At 35.8% G+C, this 19,209-nt stretch overlaps 1 protein-coding gene across 1 annotated transcript; it reads left to right on the top strand.

The window, feature by feature from the left end:
- On the top strand, positions 1-18,953 carry nampt2 (nicotinamide phosphoribosyltransferase 2). The gene is made up of 11 exons (XM_079596656.1): positions 1-268; positions 3,029-3,164; positions 4,509-4,612; positions 4,763-4,891; positions 7,566-7,724; positions 12,284-12,414; positions 14,522-14,747; positions 15,098-15,217; positions 15,667-15,807; positions 15,916-16,041; positions 17,029-18,953. The coding sequence occupies exons 1-11, from the start codon at positions 218-220 to the stop codon at positions 17,200-17,202; spliced, it is 1,497 nt and encodes a 498-aa protein (XP_079452782.1). The 5' UTR covers positions 1-217; the 3' UTR covers positions 17,203-18,953.
- Positions 18,954-19,209: the final 256 nt, after the last annotated feature.

The raw sequence follows: 19,209 nt of genomic DNA, 5'->3' as shown, positions 1-19,209 counted from the left end.
GCCCCTTTTCCACCCCGTTGTGTTTGATACAGGACTATGCGACCTATACGTGCGAGCCCTCACATATACAAGATACCGAGGCGATCGTATTTCACTACATTACTATTCGCCAACCCGAAAGGTATTGAAAAGGAGGTTATTGAGACCAGTGTCACACGGCTCGGACTACGTACATACCGGAGCGAAGCGACATCGTTTCACTTTTACTTTGTCCACGATGATGGCAGCTCAGGATTTCAATTTTTTACTTGCGACGGACTCTTATAAGGTAAGAATCACCTGGGTTCAGTCGTTCGACAACAGAAACACAAAGGCGCATGACAGTACTTAGCCGATTCTGACAGTGGATCTTTGTGCTGCTGTAGCCGTCACACATATATGTGCGGTAAAGAACAACAACTTTGACCTTGTGAATCTATGAGGTCTAAATGAAAACATGGTTCAGATTAGCCTACAGATGTGTAAAAATCGGGATATTTCTTCTTGTTTTGTTGAAGGGTATTGTTGGTGTTAGCTCAGCTTCGTTTTAAATGCCCCACTCATTGAACGCTGCGCGCAGGGGGCGGGGCTTATGCGCAATGACCTCGTGCTGCTTCAAGCTTACCAAAGGCCACAGCGGGTGACGTCACGCAGCTGTCGAAGAATCGAAACTCATTTTTTAAAACATTGTTAAAAATGTAAACACGCGATTTTTATTGAAGTGTCTTATTATGTGGTATAATACTGGTAGTTTCCCCCAAAGATAATCAAAATGTTTGTTATAGTAAAAGTAACCTGCTAGTTGATATCAAATATGGTAGTTGTATCTTTTGTATTATGACATGATTCCTTATCTGGACCTTCCACGCAGACTTACAACAAGGGACAAAGTGAAATTAAACATGGTCATGAGGCTATTAAACTGGTCATGAGGCTATTTACGACAGCCATGCAAAAAGTTGACATAAAAACAATAGACTCAACACTTATTATAGTTGATCACTTTAATTCATCAACAACGTTCAGTAGGTCCTTCAAACTCAAAAGGAAATTTGTATGTGGGATTAAATGGGTTAATGCACATTATAGTGTGTGATTGGATCAGACTATGTGGTTTAGTTTTTTTTGTTTTTTTGTTTAGATTATAAGGTAACACTTTACAATAACATTTCATTGGTTAACATAAACCAACAAGGGACAATGCATCTATGGCATTTATTATGTAAATCTCAACATTTACCAATACATTTTTAAGATCATGTATGTTGTATGTTAGAATTAATGCACTATGAACTAACATGAACATTTTTATTAACTAATATTGTCAAAGGTTGATAAATGCGGTACGAATTTATTGCTAATTATTAGTTAATTTTAGTTAATGCATTAACTAATGTTAACAAATAAGACCTTATTGTAAAGTTTTACTGATTATATTTAAAGGTATATGAAAAGTACTGTATAGAAAAAAGGAAATCTATAGGCCTACATGTTGTATTACATAATGCTGAAAGCATCTTGGGAGGTGATTATTAAATGTCCTTAGCCAGGTTTAAATGGTCTTTACGGCAGTTTTAGATTTAGAAATTTCGGTCCCACTTTATATTAAGTGGCTTTAAGTACTAGCCTATGTACTTACATTGAAATTAATAATTTGATACAATGGACTTATTGTGTACATACATGTTTTTACATTGTACTTATGTTTTTAAAATAGCAGCAAAAGTGTTTTACAATAAAACATGAACACAATAAGTAGGCTACATTTTACTTATTTTTGCGATGTACCGGTAAGTACATTGTACTTAAAGCCACTTAATATAAAGTTTCACCTCTGTAATTCTCCAGCATCGCCAATTCTGAATGGCTAAGGCTGTGTAATCTTCTTTGAGCTTCACATTACTCTTTAACCTTTCAATTGACAGCCACCCGCAAATCCCATCTGGATCCATGCAATCTCACCCAACAATATTATGTATGTATTATTAAAATGTATTTGTTTTTGATTTTACAGTAGCATAATTAATTGTTGAGTGAGTTTGATACCCAACCATTTCAATGTCACACACTCAACATTCCTCAAGTGGTGCAATCCATTCATCTGAACGGGATTAGTCAGTCAGGTTTCGGCTGATGTTCAGGTCCACTCAGAATTCCATGAAAAGTTCAGCTGATTAAAAGTGGAACGCTCAGCACTCATACAATTCAAGAGTGTTGTACAATACCCAAATTCCATTATGCTGATCAAAAAAAGTACTAGCCATGTGTTTTATGCATATTATGCCGCAGGGCACTGAAGGCCAAAGGCTTTTTAATTATTAAATTTGCCTCCAGGGTATAATGGCAGGTTTTTGCTATAAATCAAGACACTGTTTCAACCCATCCCAGCTGTAGCGTGACAGTATCAGTGTACAGTAAACAAGACTTCGATGAAATGCAGAGAGATCCATGCACACAGCTTGAAGTTAACAGATTCACAAGACTGTGGAAATGATGCAGGTGTGCATTTCAGTTGTAATAGGCCTGTAGTTTTCAATGTGATATTGAAGCACAATACCGTTCAAAGGTTTTGGGTCATTTCTTGTTTTAAAGTAATTGTACTTCATTACAGCAAGTGGAGATTAGATTACTCAAAAGAGACAGTTTATAATGTTAGAAAAGATTTTTATTTCAAATAAATGTTAACTTGTTTTAGTCATCAAAGAATCCTGAAATAAATATATCACAGGTTCTATAAAAATATCTAACTGATTTCGACACTGGTAATCACAAGAAATGTTTCTTGTGCAGCAAATCAGCATATTAGATTAATTTCTGAAGGACCATGTGACACTGAAGACTGTAATGATGCTGAAAATTCTGCTTTTCCATCATCACGGGAATTAATTACATTTTAAACAGATATTTTACAACATTCCTGTTTTACTGTTTAAAAAAAAAAATCTTACCAACCCCAAGCTTTTGAGTGGTAGTGAATAATTAATGAGTACTGGTGATATTGTGAGTGTGTAAACAATTCTAATCTTCAAAAGTCCTCTCTTATTTTCAGATTACCCACTACAAACAATACCCTCCCAATGTCAGTAAGGTGTACTCCTATTTCGAGTGTCGGCACAAAAAGGGGGCGCAGTTCAGCGAGGTGGTGTTTTTTGGCCTCCAGTATCTCCTGAAGAAATACCTAGCAGGTAATTTAATCATTGCATAACTCCTGCAGTGATCACAACACTTTTATTGGCTCACTTCGACACACTGTTTGTTTTTGAGTTTGTTCATCTCTTGGCACGAACAAAATGTTTTTTTCACGTAAACTCCCTCACCTGTTTGGGTAATGGAAAACTTCTCCCAAAACCGGTAATGGTTCACATACAAGGACAGTTATAAAAGACAGTCATGCAGTCAAAACAAGCTGCAAGAGTTTATACATGTAAGTTAAAAGGGATCATTTGCCCCAAAATGAAAATTGGTAACCATGCATTCACTTTTATTTTTATTTTGTGGCACACAAAAGAAGATATTTTGAAGAATGTTTAAGCTGTTTTTGTCCGTACAATGAAAGCACAGACATTTTTTCAAAATATCTTCTTCGATGTTCCACAGAAGAAAGAAAGTTTTACACGTTTGAAATGACATGAGGGTGAAAAAATTCTGTCATCATCCCTATGTGGTTTAAATTGCCCCTATTTTGCTATTTTAAAGGTTCCTAGTTTTTTTTTAGGTCTCCTACAATAGGTTTACATGCATCCAAGGTAAAAAACAAAAACCACACACACCCAATGAACCATAAACTAGAAATATGCACATTTGTTACATCGTTGTGAAACTGGCAATGCTGACGACTCGTTTTGGCAGTTCAGTATCGATTCTTTCTTTTAGGAGACAATACCTTTTTTTGTCGTGCACTTTGACATTTAAAACTTTTTGCGGACCTTTTACATTCACAAACAGCTCTATTACTCACTGCGTCAAATCTTTTAACATTCAAAGTGTGTTTTTTTGTGTGTGGCCATTTTGACTCTTTTACCCTTTTCATTTTTGATAAAAGTGGCCATGAACAGGCCAGCCCTGTTAGAGTAAGTAAAAATAAGCAGATTACATTGTCATCAAACAAGCGTTACAGTTACATAAGGCTAATTCCCCGTAAGCTTCCCATTTCAGTATTTCAAGCCAGAAAGTGTTTGTTTTATGGTGTGTGTTTCAAACTACAACCATGGACAGAATGTGTGAACAGCAGCGTTTTATTTTGTTTGTCTCCACTGATTTCTTTTTTTTTTTCAGGGACACACTATTTGTACTCACTCTCTGTACAATGAATATTTCATTTAAATTATTCTGGTATTGCACTTTATTGCATTCTCCTTGGAAGAAGTCATGGCTCTTGTAAACTTTCAATTAACTACAGTACATAGAAAGTGCCTCTTGATAGCTATAGTGTTTTTATACTTTTTTTGCTTTATACAGTGATGCTTAAAATGCAAAACAATTCTATTTTTCATGTGTGCTCATCCTGTATTTGTCTAAATACCTTGCAGGTCGAGTTGTCACGGAGGAAAAGATTCAGGAGGCGAAAGTCTTTTATCAGATGCACTTTAAACAGCCAGTGTTCGATGAAGAGGGATGGAGAAAAGTTTTAGAGGTACAAACAGAAGTTCATATAAAAGTCAAAGTTTCGTTTTAGATTGTTCACCATTACATGACTTTGAAGTCTGCTTACTTTGTTCCGGAGATGAATGCACATGAAGATAACGTCCACCTGCCTTCTTTCTGTTCCTAATTGTGTTGTCAGAAATATGATGGCCGCCTTCCAATCCGTATCAAAGCAGTTCCCGAGGGAAAGATCGTTCCCAGAGGGAACGTTCTTTTCACCGTGGAGAACACGGATCCAGATTTCTTCTGGCTCACCAATTTTATTGAGGTATTACTTGTCTTCTTTCATTTTTATTTCTTTTTAAACCGTTTTTATATTATAAGTTTGCCAATGCAGATAATGCAAAAGGTATAGAAGTGTTTCAGACATTCCCTATATATATATATATATATATAAAATCAATAATTTTATTCAGCAAGTACGTATGTGACTTATTATAGTGACAGTAAAGATTTTACATAATATATATATTTAAATATCTAAAAAAATAAATGTTTATGCTGTAGAATCCCGGAAAAAAATATCAGTTTCCACAAAAATATTAAACAGGAAAAAAAAATGTCAACATTAAACTGTAAGAAATTATTAGAATTATTTCTGAAGGATCATGTGACACTGAATACTGGAGTTATAGCTACTGAAAATGTAGTGTTACCATCACAGGAATAAATTACATTCTAAATATATATTATAATAGAAAACAGTTATTTTAAACTGTAATATTTCACAATAATATACTGTTTTACTGTATTTTTGATCTAAGAAAAGCAGCCTTGTCGAGCATTAGACTTTTTTCCAAAAACATCTTTCTCTCTCTCTCTAAAACCTTTTAATTGGTAATGTAATCTAAGGGCAAAAACTGAACATTTAATCAACCGTTAAAGAGATTGCGAGAAGAGGATGCTATTCGAAGTGTCGTTCCAAACTAAAGGGAGACTGATTCCCTTAACAAAGGCTATTAGTAAAGGATTCCTTCAAGAAAGTAACTTTGTCACGTCACATGATCCTTACATATCCTCATGTTTGTATGTTTGAGGCACTACACAAGTATTTCCATATTTGATGCAAAAGATTGTTTTGCTACAATAATCTTAACTGCAACACAAATCCCCATGAATGTCTCACTGTCAGCATAGTCCATCAACCTGTTGGTGTGGCAGTTTACTTCATATTGGATGATTCTGCCATACTGTTGTTCAGGGTGACAGCAGGCTTTGATTTCCAGCATGCTCCTAGCCGAGGGAGGTTTGGACAGGCTGGTGGGGTCAGTGAGGGCATGAGTTCATTAGGTACTGACCTGGCCTGCAGAGTCACACAACTGCTGTTTCTAATATCATTATGAAGACACATATTGTTTGCTACCAGGTCTGAAGATACATACCTACAGGACAGTCCATGATGAACATTATTGTACGCAGTTCATTTCCCTAATATAGAATTAAACCTATGAAGGTTGGGTATTTATATTTATTCTTGCATTATATGATTTTACTCAAACGGTTTATCCATAAAATGTATCAATTCATGCATTCTCTGGGAATAAAACCCATCACTTTGGCATTGAAAGCACCATGCTCCACTGTTTGAGGTACCATAACTCGCATTACTCGCATACTGTCCGAGTAGGTACTACATTTACATTTTAATTTGTGACCGTTATAGAAGTATGTTCTATATAGTATGAATATGGTTAGGATGAATGAAAATCTCTCGTACTACTAAATCTGCCATGTTGCTACTGTCACGTGACCTACCAGCGTCAGCGTAATTCATAAATCCTCTCCCGTGGACTCATGGGATAGTAAATAGTTCATCAAATGAACTATCAATCACTATATTAGGTCATCTGGGTGCATTTCACCTACAGTTTTTTGAATACTACTGTATGTATTTGGACATACTGCTCTGTTGGCTTACTATGTGCTATATAGTAGGGGCGTATTCGATTTCGGACGCAGCATATGTGATGCAGTATTTTTTCATTATGGTGCATGATGGTTCCATCACAATGAGATACAAAGTTCCTTTCCAGATCCTTCACTGTCTCTGCTCACTTCAATAAACACAACTCTTCCATAAACTGCCTGCAATCGCAATCAAAGACATTTCTGGGTTACAATTATTTTGATCGCCCACTTTAGACATTCTACTAACTATATATAAGTAACTTTGCAACTGGATGTCAGTTAATTCTCATTGATTTGCAGCTACATGTCAACTAAGTCTCATTACAGTATTAGGAGACTGTTTGGGTTAGTAGAGTAAGTTGACATGTAGTTGCAAAGTTACCTTTAGTCAGTATAATGTCTGTTAGGGACCAACAAAATTAGTTAGTAAAATATCTAAAGTGGTCTATGGAAATAAAGTGTTATCAATTTCTCTTTTACCTTTCTGCGCTTTTATTTAATATACCGTAATCTTGAATATTGAGTTTTGACGTTGCAGTATTGCTGTCCTTCAGTGATGTCCCTCATTTGTAAGTCACTTCAGATTAAACTGTCTGTGAAGTGAATGTAATGTACAGTAGATGTCCTTGAGCAAGGCACTTTATCCCAGGTGTCCCACTTTATACTGTGTAAGTTGCTTTGGATAAAATGTTTTACTTTTATTGAAGGTGTCATGAAAGTGAAACCTGATTGGTACACCTAGATCTTGCCGGTTATGCCAGTTTTTCTTTACTTGAACAAGCCCTATTGCCATTTTTTCAGCTTTTTAATGAGTACAGTTTATGTATTGATGTCAAGACCAGAGAAAACACATAGATCCAAACATAATCTTTGTCAGTTCCTGACATGCATGTCCTGAAGGAGCCACTGATCAATGAGTCGTGATTTAAATGGTCATGATGGTATCAGGGTCATAAAAATTGCGAGTGCAATTACGAGCCGTCTTTGGTCTTCTCTGACGCACATGTGATTGTGTGTACACTCTGTCCCTACAGACGATGCTGGTCCAAATGTGGTATCCCATCACCGTGGCAACAATCTCCAGGGAGTTCAAAAAGATTCTGGCCAAGCACCTGAAGGCCACGTCAGGGAGCCTGGAGGGTCTGGACCTCAAGCTGCATGATTTCGGCTACAGAGGGGTGTCTTCACAAGAGGTACATGTACGATAGACGTGGGTCAATAATTCCACTTCCTGTTCAGGAAATTTTACTAAAGCTAAAACAATTTAAAATAATTTTTAGTAAGCTGAAATAAAATTAAACATGAATATTGGATGAAAAACTTGGAAACATTTTACAATAAAAAATAGACCCTTTACAGTTTTTAAGTTAAAAAAGTTAGTATTTAAGTTATTTTCGCCGTTGTCAGGAAAAAATGCAAGTGATTGGGCTTCTGCCGACCCCAGAGGGTTAATGAGAAACTATCAATGAAAAATAGTTCTAAAAAAACTTTTAGAGAAAAAATTCAATACTTTTTTTAATGTTGCCTTAGAAATTTGAAGTACTAAAATTACTTAAACTAAAACTGAAAAAAATGTATTAGCTTTGTAGAAATAAAAAGACAAAAAGCACATGGCAAAATTATGGAAGCTTGTTTCCGCCACAGAATAAAAATAAGAAAAACGTAATTGCGACTTATCTCACAATTCTGACTTTTTTTTCCTCTTAATTGCGAGTTTACATCTCAGAATTTCGTGATATAAAGTCGCAATTGCAAGTTATAAAGTCAGAATTGCATGATATAAAGTCGCAATTGTGTTATAAAGTCAGAATTATGAGATGTGAACTTGCAGTTGTGAGATAAAAAGTTGCAATTAACTTTTAAAATGTTGTATTCTGTGGTGGAAACTGAAATGAAAACCAAAAATACAAAAATAAAAGCTATTAAACCATAATAATAAATAATATAATAGTATATAAATAATACTAAAATAACACTGGATCAGCACAGTGAATATAAGCATTATAAGTGTTGTGTGAGATATTGAAAACATTGCCCTATGTTTAATTTTTGCATGATGCCATAATAGTAATTTATGGATGTGCAAATTTTTGTGTTTTCATAATCAACCAGGCCTGCGTTTCCCTAAAGCAACGTAAGCATAAGTAGATCGTAGAACAATTGCCACCAATGGTTTCTACCATCAACTTAGCTCACAATGCTTTTGGGAAATGTAGGCTAGTTTGTTTTTGTTGTGTTGTGTGATTGATTCTTCCAAAAACACAATATTTGATGTATTTATGATGACTATGAGTGACTATATAGAAAACTAAAAAAGGACTAGGCTATTACCAATTACATGACATTATTTTGCCCTCAAGGTGTTATTTCTATAGCCATTCACAGCACACTCTAAAGAAGACCCCTCCAAAGCACTGAAATATCTTTTAAGTAAAACAGGAAGTGCCTCCAGTGTTAAAATCCCCGCCTTTATTCTTTTTTTAGCCCTGAAATCAAAGCTCAAGCCGAATGGGGTCTTTCTCTCTTCGGTGCTTTTTAAGGAAGCCCGGTCTTCTGGGGCAAATGAAATCAGACATCACTCTGTGAAAGCAGAAAATCAATTCATTATGAGACAAGACCATTCCATTTAATCAAAAAGAGATCAGACCTGACCTTTCGATACGCACACGACGCAGACCGCTCTCCTTTTCTGTGGATTTCGAAAGGTAGGAGCCCTGATTGTTGGCTGTGTTTGAGTGAGGTTGTCACGCTGATGGGTTTCGGGTCGTCGGGTGGTGCTGTTTGAAGAGTGGTGTGAGTAAAGATGACTGTTTGGCTCTTGAATCGGTCCGTCTGTTGTGTAAAGGTCAACTCTGCCAGGTTTCATCTGTATCACACAGTGGCAGGTTCAGGTGTTGGGTGACTAGTGATAAGCAGTGAGTTTGTTACTGACTGGCTGGGCGTGCTGAGTGTAGGAGACCTTTGTGTGTGACTGTGTATGAAGGTGAGACCACTAGATTCTAATGAGGTGTGACATAACCCCTCTGTGGTGCCCTTTCCAGACCAGTGTGCCATCATCTAAAACTGGAGATGGTGACCGATTAGAAAAGGTGCATTTTCCATTCAAATAGAAAATATGAATAAAGGTTTAGGTCATATCACAGGCTGGATTTTTACATTTTATCTTATTAATGAACTTAAACCAATTCTTTATTCAAGGTACAAATACCTATATATATATAGTATATATATAAACTGTATATATAACTATGCCTTGCTAGATTCAAACTTGTTTATGACACTGGCTCTTAATATATATTCACTGACATACAGTTGTCATTTATCTTTGTTAAAAAATAATCAAGGTTTCTCTGGGATTTGAACTTGCAACCTTTGTAGCCCAATAGCAAATATCATTTATTTAATAAAAAAAATTATACTTTAAAAAAAGAATCACAGCTTCTAAGATATGTTAACTTTCAACCTTTGTAACCACATTGCAATTATAATAACACCACTGTACTGAAAAGGTTTTATTTTATTATTATTATTTTTTGTGTGGTTTAACATTAACTTGCAACCTTTGTAAAAAATATAATCTAAACATTTTTTTAACCAAATTTAATACCACTGTACTGAAAATATTTTGATTGAAGTAATTATTTGATTTATTACTTCATTTTATGATTTAATCATTTAAAAAAAAAACTTAATAATCAAGGTTTCTCAGATATTTGAAATTGGAGCCTTTGTTGCCCCAGCAAATATAATACTGTATTGGAAACTTTTTATTTGATTTGATTGGATAAAAAAAAAGTTTTATTTTATTTTATGGTTTAATTACATTTTTTAACTTTGTTAAAACAAATAATCAAGGTCTCTCAGTCAGAGATTTGAACTTCTAATATTTGTAACCCCATAGCAAATATAATACCTCTGTACTGAATTTTTTTTATTTGATTTGATTAAAAAAATATTTTATTTTATTTTATGAATAATTTAACTGTTTAACTTTGCTAAAAAAAAATCAAGGTTTCAGATATTTTAACTTGTAACCTTTGTAATCCCATAGCAAATATAATACAACTGCACTAGAAGCTTTTTTATTTGTTATTATTTTTGATGGTTGAATTTTTTAATGCATTTCAACTCTCCCTACCAAACCTTGTCATTCATGCTGAGCCACACTTGTAATGATCAGTAGCGAATTTCATGTGTTGTGTAATGACAGTCCAATGAAAAAATGGACATCTGGTCAATGGTGTTATATCTGGGTTTATGGAATATTTCTCATTTAACTGTCATTGTAATATTGCTATTGTGTGGGTTTAAGCCTATTTGATCACTGGCGATTATATGAAATATGACGTTTCCATGTCACGCTCATGCACTGCAAGGCTTTGGGAAAGTAAGTGTAAAAACGATTTCAAGAAAGACTTAAGGAACAGGACGAAGGGAAAAACATCAGTGTGGAATCTAAGAAAGCCCGAAGCGTTTCTCCCTCAGCTGCTGAAAACAGACTAAAGCATGCTGTGTAAAACGATCAAGTCTTCATTAGGGACAGTGGGGTATTGATAGTGTATTTTCTAGGTTGTGGCTGACTGGATTAATGATGGTTTCAAGAGGAGATTAATGATGCCAAACAGAGTTTAATGCCTCTGATACTCAGGGTTCCTGCTCACTCTCCATCACTCTTTTCTGATCAGGGGACAAGCAGTGATAGATTTTAATGCTTTTAAAGTAGTAGTTCACCCACAGTGAAAGAGCTGTCCTCATTTACTCACCCTCAAATCCTTCTAAACCCGAATGGCTTTCATTCTTATGGGGGAAAAACAAAGGGAAGTTTAGCAGAATGTACTAGTATCAGTATCAGTGTTGTTATTGTTAACTAAAACTATTATGTATTACATGAAAAACTAGCATTTAAAAAAACTTCAACAAACTCAGGGCAACATTTCTCATTGAAGTACTAAAATTACTACAGATAAACTGATATAAAAAGAAATGAAGGCTAAATAGAATATTTAAAATGACAAAAGCACATAACAAAATTGCTAAAACAAACTGATATGAAAAAAAATAAAATGAAAATATAAAAATGAAAGCTAATTCAGAATATTAATACTACAATTGTATATAAATAATACAAAATTAACGCTGGCATAATATACTGTGATTTGTCATTTATCTATAATATTGTACAGGGCTCTTGACAAATTGACAAAATGCATGACAAAAATACATGACGATACATGAAAATGCATTGAGAAATACATGACGCTAGGTCCCTAAATCCTTGCTACAATCAAAGCTGCAGACTAAAGCCTCGCTGCGGATCTAATTTCGCTGGGTTAATATAAAGTCCAGATCTCATCAGTTCTTAAATGAAAAAAAAAGAAATAAATAAATATACACCGTGTTGGAGAGCAAGAAATATTGATGCTCACCTCAGGAGGCTAAAAACATTTTGCTTGGAATCAAATGTGTTCACTTTTCAGAGCAACGACCTTCCCTTGACTATCACGATGAATGAAGTGAGACACAGTCAGTAACCCGAGTGTTAAATCAGGGGAATATAGAAAATGTCTTCACACAATTGACTTCAAAGGTCAACGTCTCTCTTATTATTTGCTTCGTAAAAGCCACTGTCTGTTGTCACAACATTGATATTTTGGATTTCGCTGGAGACCGTGATTTCGGGGGCTACGAGTTTGGCATTAAACAGGTTCATTGACTTCTTTCTGTTGTGTTCTTTCACTCTTTACTGAACTAGTCGGCAGCACTTGGTGGAGCTGCTCATCTGGTGAATTTCTCCAGCACAGACACGGTTGCGGGTCTGCTGATGGCACAACGATACTATGCATGTCCTATGGCCGGATTCTCCATCCCTGCTGCGGAGCACAGGTAATGCACATTACAGGTGAAACTCGCAAAATTAGAATATCGTGCAAAAGTTCATTTATTTCAGTATTTTGTCAAAGGCATGTCCGAGCAAAAGTGAACAACTGAAAGAAGTAAACTTCATGACACTTTATTAAACTTTATAACACGATTCAATTTCTTCGAAGACGGAAGAATTGAAGTAATTATAAAGCGGAAATAAAATAATATATAAAAAGGTGAAAAAAAACTGCAAAAGTTTCTAGAACTAAACTAAATAAAAAATAAAGCTATAGAAATATAAAGTAAACTAATAAAAAAGACAAAACCACAGAACAAAATGACACAAATTTTAATGAAATCTGAAAAAAAAATCTGAAAGCTAATTCAAATGTTTAATAAATACTATAATTGTAAATAACACTGGTTTAAGATTGTTAGACAATTTAATGATGCATTGAAAGTCTGTCTAAAGCCAGTTTTACCGTAATTAAATTTGCAATGGATATTTCCTTTATTTTAAATTTTTTTTACAAATGTATTTACAATTTATTAAAAACATTTACTTACCCTTATATTAGTCCAAACTTGTATAACTTTCTTTCGTTCCTGACAAACACAGGGAAAACATTTTTTAAGAATGTACTGGTTACTTTTCTTTCTATGCTTTGTAAGGAAAACTGGGGTTTTCTAACATTATCTGACCTTCCCCCTTTGTAGATGGATGTTTTTTTTAATAAATGCTGACAAAAAACTTTAGTTACACAGAATATAAGATGGTAAATATTTAAAGGGATAGTTCACCCAAATTTTTTTTAATTCTGTCATAAATTACTCACCCTCATGTCGTTCCAAACCCGTAAGACTTTTGTTCATATTTGGAACACAAATGAAGATCTTTTTGATGAAATCTTACAGCTTTCTGTCCACTTTCTACCACTTTGACGCTTCAAGAATTTCATATAGGTCTATCGTAAAACTAATCCAAATGAATTGAGTGGTTTAGTCCCAATTTTCTGAAAGAGACACGATCACTTTATATGACGAACAGGCTTTTATTCACATATAAACATTCATCAACTCACACATCGGTTATGGTAAACAGAAGCTCAAGTATGTTCGCTTGACATGCAAGAACCAATGAGGTTCATTCTCGAGTGTTACGCAGCACGTTTGAGGTTTGTTCTCGCTCTTCTGTTTATGTTCGCTGATCAATGTTTTGAAAGGGCAGATGTCAAAATGTTCAGTCAATAGCAACTTAAGTTTTGGTCTGTTTATCACTTTGACTTCAAAAGACTTCAAATATAGCTAACAAGCGGTATGGACCACTTTCATGATACACTATGATACATATTCATTGTGATTACATTTTTGACCAGTCGTTAGAATTGTGTTCCACAGAAGAAAGAAAATGAAATGTTTACAACAGAATTTTCATTGTTGCCTGATCTATCCCTTTAAGACTGACTGAGCAGCGAGTTAAACAGTTAGACAGCTGCCTTCGGTTGTAAACAGCCAATATCTTGACATTCAACTCTGACGTCCAACACCTGCGTGTTAATTTGCATTTGTTCCGTTGATTCTAATTTGTTCTATTAGTAGCTACGCATTCATCCGTCTCACAGCTGTAGCGCCTTTTGTCTCTGATGTTGATTGCATTTCTCAGTAGAGCTCTCTCTCTCTTCATTTCAAATCACACGACGTCTTCTGTGACGTCGTTCCAAGTTCACATTTTAGTTTTGCAACCATCACAACGTTACGTTTATCAGTCAACCGGAAGATTCTGTGAATCACTCTGGGAATTTTTTTATAGCTCTTTGGCTAAGGATCATTAGACACGAATGACTCATAAGCTGCAAATTATTCTATCTAATTCTTGTCTGGTAAAAGTAAAACCCGTTTATTTTAGTCGTACCCTTTTGCCTACCTTCAAACTAAATAAAGCACTTGGTTTATAAGTAAACGAAGTGGTGGTTGAGGAGAGACCCCGACATGATTGTAAAGCGCTTTGGGTGTACAGTAGTACATATGAAAAGCGCTATATAAATGCCTCATTCATTCATTCATTCATTCAAGTGTTTCAAATCATTTGACGAAGGTTTGTCTCACTTTGTTTTTCCTGTCTCTGTAGTACCATCATCTCCTGGGGCAGGAGCCGAGAGAAGGACGCTTATGAGTGTCTGCTGGACCAGTTTCCCTCTGGGCCTGTAGCTGTGGTTAGCGACAGTTATGACATTTTTAAGGCTTGTAAGCATATCTGGGGGGACAAGCTGAAAGAGAGAGTGATGGAGAGGAGCGAGGATTCTCCCCTTATTATTCGCCCAGACTCCGGGGACCCCGCTGAAACCCTCATCGAGGTGTGTGTGTGTCTCGTACCAAGTGTGTTAGAACTGTAGGAGTGTTCGCTACAGACCATAAGGCAGGGGTTTCAGTGATTGAACTTTATTTTAGTGAAGTAACGACTCAAACAAATAGCTTTGCTTGAAGCTTTTTCTAGCACTGCATTGTGACTGATGGGGCTTTACATTCTGTTTCTTTGACGCCTGTCTGAAAGAAATGCCTTCAGATTTCTATTTTTTTTATTTGCTTGTACTGTGGCATAGCATTGCTTTCAGATTAGTGTGTTGCTCAAGTTTAAATTGATTCGCTGCATCCTTGAATTCGTACTTTCTTCCATTCTAAATGTTCTCTTCTGTCTCACTTTTAGGTGATAAAGATTTTGGAGGAGTGTTTCGGATGTTCTCTGAACTCAGTGGGTTACAAGGTGCTCCCATCATACTTGCGCATTATCCAGGGGGATGGAATTGATCTGAACTCGATTAATGAGGTAAACTAAACCTCAGACCAAGAGAGAAATTACTATGCACTACCATTCAAAAAGTTTAGAGTCAGTAATATTTTTTTTTAATGCTTTTATTCAGCGAGGATGCATTAAATTGCTCAAAAGTGACAGTAAATACATTTTATTAATGTTACAAATAATGTTTTGGTCTTGAGACTTCCACAGATATGTACATGCTTTAATATTTAGATCATTTCTATCATTGGTTGATATCAGGATGTGAATTTAAACCAGTATAACAACGAATGTGTATAAAACTACCTACCCTACCTTTAAGTGTGTGGAATAGTGTGTCCAGGGGAAAATGTGATACTGGCCCTGAATGTTTATTAACCATTTATGACTGTTAGATTATAAACATTATTACTGATTACACAGTGGTAAATCAGTGATCATTCTCTGATCAGCATTACTGTTTATTTTGGCTAGTGCAGATTCTGGAGAAACTGACCGATGAGGGCTGGAGTGCTGAAAATGTGTTTTTCGGTTGCGGAAGCGCTCTAGTGCAGAAAATCAACAGAGACACACTTAACTGCGCTTTCAAGTGCAGCTATGTGGAGGCCAATGGCAAAGGCGTGAGTTGTTGTTGTTTATTTACTTTCAAAACATCCTGTCACAAAATAAATTTTAGTTTTATTGTAATTTTTTTTCTTTTTACTATCATGTCATTTGTGTTCGCGTAGATGGACGTCTATAAGCAGCCAGTGACGGACCCATCTAAAGGATCCAAGCGTGGACGTCTCTGTCTGAGGAGAAACTCAGACGGCTTCATTGAGACAGTGGAAAGAGGAGCGGGCAAACCGGAGGAGGTTAGATCAGCTGTATACACTGTAAAAAGTGACAACGTCCCATTGTTACCTAAAAGAGCAATTTCTACTTGATTTAACCAAAGACTAAAAAAATATGGACGTAGTGTCCGTGAGGTCACTCGTAGGTTTCTGAAGAGCATTTTTGAAGCCCAAAGTGGGCGGAGCCGGCGGTCGCCATCTTGGCAACGCGTCACTCCCAGATAACCGCAAATGGTTAAAGAGGCGGGATTAGCTAAGGTGACGTGACGGCTAACAGACAGCAGAGAAACGGCTAGTAGTGACAGCAGTGGCAATCCACCTGTCACTCAAGTGGCCACGGCCTTAATTATATGCAGAACTTTAAGGCTTAATATAATTTAAGCGGATGAGTTATGAGAAAAAGAGAAAAAAACCCCCCTCACAGTTGTCATGAAGGGCAAAATTAGGGATTGACTCTCTTTTGGAGCCTGTCTCTAGTGGCCAGTCGATGAATTGCAGTTTAAGTCACTTCCGTGTTGGATTCAAGAGAGAGACCGGAAGGTTGCCGCTTGGATTTAACCCAAATAAAATACTTTTGTTGGTATAAACTAATGCATTTAAGTTGATGCAGTGATGTTAAATAATATTTAGACATATTTAGGCTCTTAACCCATTAATTACCTGATGTTTCAGAAAAATATTTGTTCATATGAACATACTGTGCCATTTTCTACAGAGCCCCTAAAGGGACATGAAGTAAAGAAGAAGAAAATATGAGATGGGAGGAAAAATTATGCAAAGTCGGGAGCGAATGCAAAGTTAGTTCCCAAAGTTCCCAAAGTCAGGGGAATGCAAAACATTTGAGAGAACGCAAAATCATTGCCAAATAATCTTTCCTCCCATCTAATTTTTTTGTATGTGAAATTATAAATGCAAACATTTATAAGGAGGTTAATGCAGATGAATTTCATATACGGTGATATTCCGCTAATTTGCTGATCCTTATTAATATACGGTCTTCTTTTGTAGGACATGTTGGTGACTGTGTTTGAAAACGGGACCATCCTGCAGGAGTACACTCTGGATGAGATCCGTAAAGCTGCTCAGCTTTGGGAGGATGACGTGAGCCCTTCCCAGCACAACAAAGAGGACGCCAATACTCTGGACATCCACCAGAAGCACATAATGAACGGCGTGCATTAATAAACACAGAATGCACACTGTTCTCAACACTGCCACTCACAGACCAACCACTGACCTATTCCATCAGTACACGAGTATAGCAGAACACAGTGCTGCCAAAACACTATACAATTACATATCACATCTGACTTTTAAGGCAGCCCTTAAGTTTTGGATTTGTTTCACACATTTTATTTTTATTAGTTCCTCCTTTATGTTCACCACACTTAGAGATGCCAAACGTCTTTGGTGCTTTAGCATGAATATGTTTTAGCAGTATAGTGACGGCAGGGTTTGCATTCGGTTCATTGTAATGTTGTTAAAGCAACGCTTGGGAGTATATTGATAAACGAAGGAAACTTCATTTGAGGTGATCTAATGATCGCATCTGGGCTTCTGTACCAGCACATGATTCTGGTTTCTGACGGGACGTACACTGAAAATGCAAAAATTCGATTTAAAAATCAATATCTGTTTCATTTTTGAAGGATTTTTGATGTTCTTTTAATAATTTTTGAAGATGCCCATAATGCCAAGATAGCAAAGAAGCATTTTTTTTTACTTTACAAAAATAGTTTTTAAGCTATTTCCATGTTGTGTTCAACATATAGATACAGACTTGAAGATTAGCCACCAGCTTGATGTCTTCTTGCTGTTACATAACTCCCTTAAAGTTGCTTCCTGACATTTCAGAATAATAGTTTTTGTTTGTAGAAATGGAGAAGTGTCTTCTCTCTAGTTTGATAGGACGGTAAATTGGTCCTGATGTTATGATTACACTCTTAATGGAGTAAATGCTGCATAGAAAAGAATCGAAAGTTTTCCTGATATGACTTTTAATGTGATTTATGTGGAGTTGGTTTTAGACTTCCATCTGAGATGCACGGAATACATCATACGTCTCCATACAGCTGCTGATGGTGCCTTAAAAACCACTCGGACCTCAATGCCAGTCACTCGTTCTTGCTTTGTCTGTTTTGCCTCCCATTTCACACTTTAAAGGGATAGTTCACCCTATAATGTAAATTCTGTCATCATTTACTCAATCTCATGTTTGTTCCAAACCTGTATGAATTAAGGTCTTCTGCTGAACACGAAAGAAGATATTTTGAAGAGTGTCTGTAAACAAACAGTTGATAGACCTCATTGACTTCCATAGCATTTTTTTATCATATGGAAGCCAATGGGGACCATCAACCATTCGGTTACCCACATTCTTCAAAATATCTTCTTTTGTGTTCAGCAGAATAAAGAAATTCATACAACTTGAGTGAGTAAATGATAAATTAATTTTTGGGTGAACCTATCCCTTTAATATTGTCCATCACGCTCATCCTTCCCTATGCACTCATGTGACTCACATAAGAATGATTTTTTTAATTTTTTGCTGTTGCCTTATGTTTTTTGCTGTTAATTTTTCATCACTTTTGACATCTACTGATGCTGAATGAGATGTGCAGTGGGTTAAATAACGGTGTACACTAATTATTGTCATCATCTTGGTGTTCAATCATGGAAAGAAGTTGACCCTACCTCTTTTTTTTTTAACCAATACGACTGTATATTAATATGACGTGATGATCATTACACTTAAATAGCATCTATTCTGTTGTGTAAATACTCTTTATTGGTAGTTTGAATTATACATTTTGCCTTGAAGTTTTAGAGTTCCTGTTGCATTTTTGTTTATTTTACAAAAGTGATATTTTGAATGACAAAAAGTTAAAATATAATAATAAATATAGATTGAACTTCTTCATCTTAACATTTAACATGTCTCATACTTTCTTGTTAGGGTGTGCTTTTGAAAAAGTAAAGTAATGGTTGAAAAAACCATGGTTTTGTAAATGAAAAAAAAAATGGAAATCTGTTGGCCATGATGGTGCCAGTATGTCTGGATTCTGTCCCAGTTTTTAATTGCATAAAAACAGTGTTCCCTTTTGGACAGCCATCTTCTTTCATTGCTGTCATAGCAGAGAAGGAATGCCAAAGGAAGGAATGTGACTTCCAGAATGATAACAGTTATGT

The sequence above is a fragment of the Phoxinus phoxinus genome (genome assembly GCF_949152265.1).
Source record: "Phoxinus phoxinus genome assembly, chromosome: 22".
NCBI classification, from domain to species: Eukaryota; Metazoa; Chordata; class Actinopteri; order Cypriniformes; family Leuciscidae; genus Phoxinus; species Phoxinus phoxinus.
The sequence above is the reverse complement of the archived record's forward strand: the minus strand, read 5'-3'. Positions and strand labels throughout refer to the sequence as shown.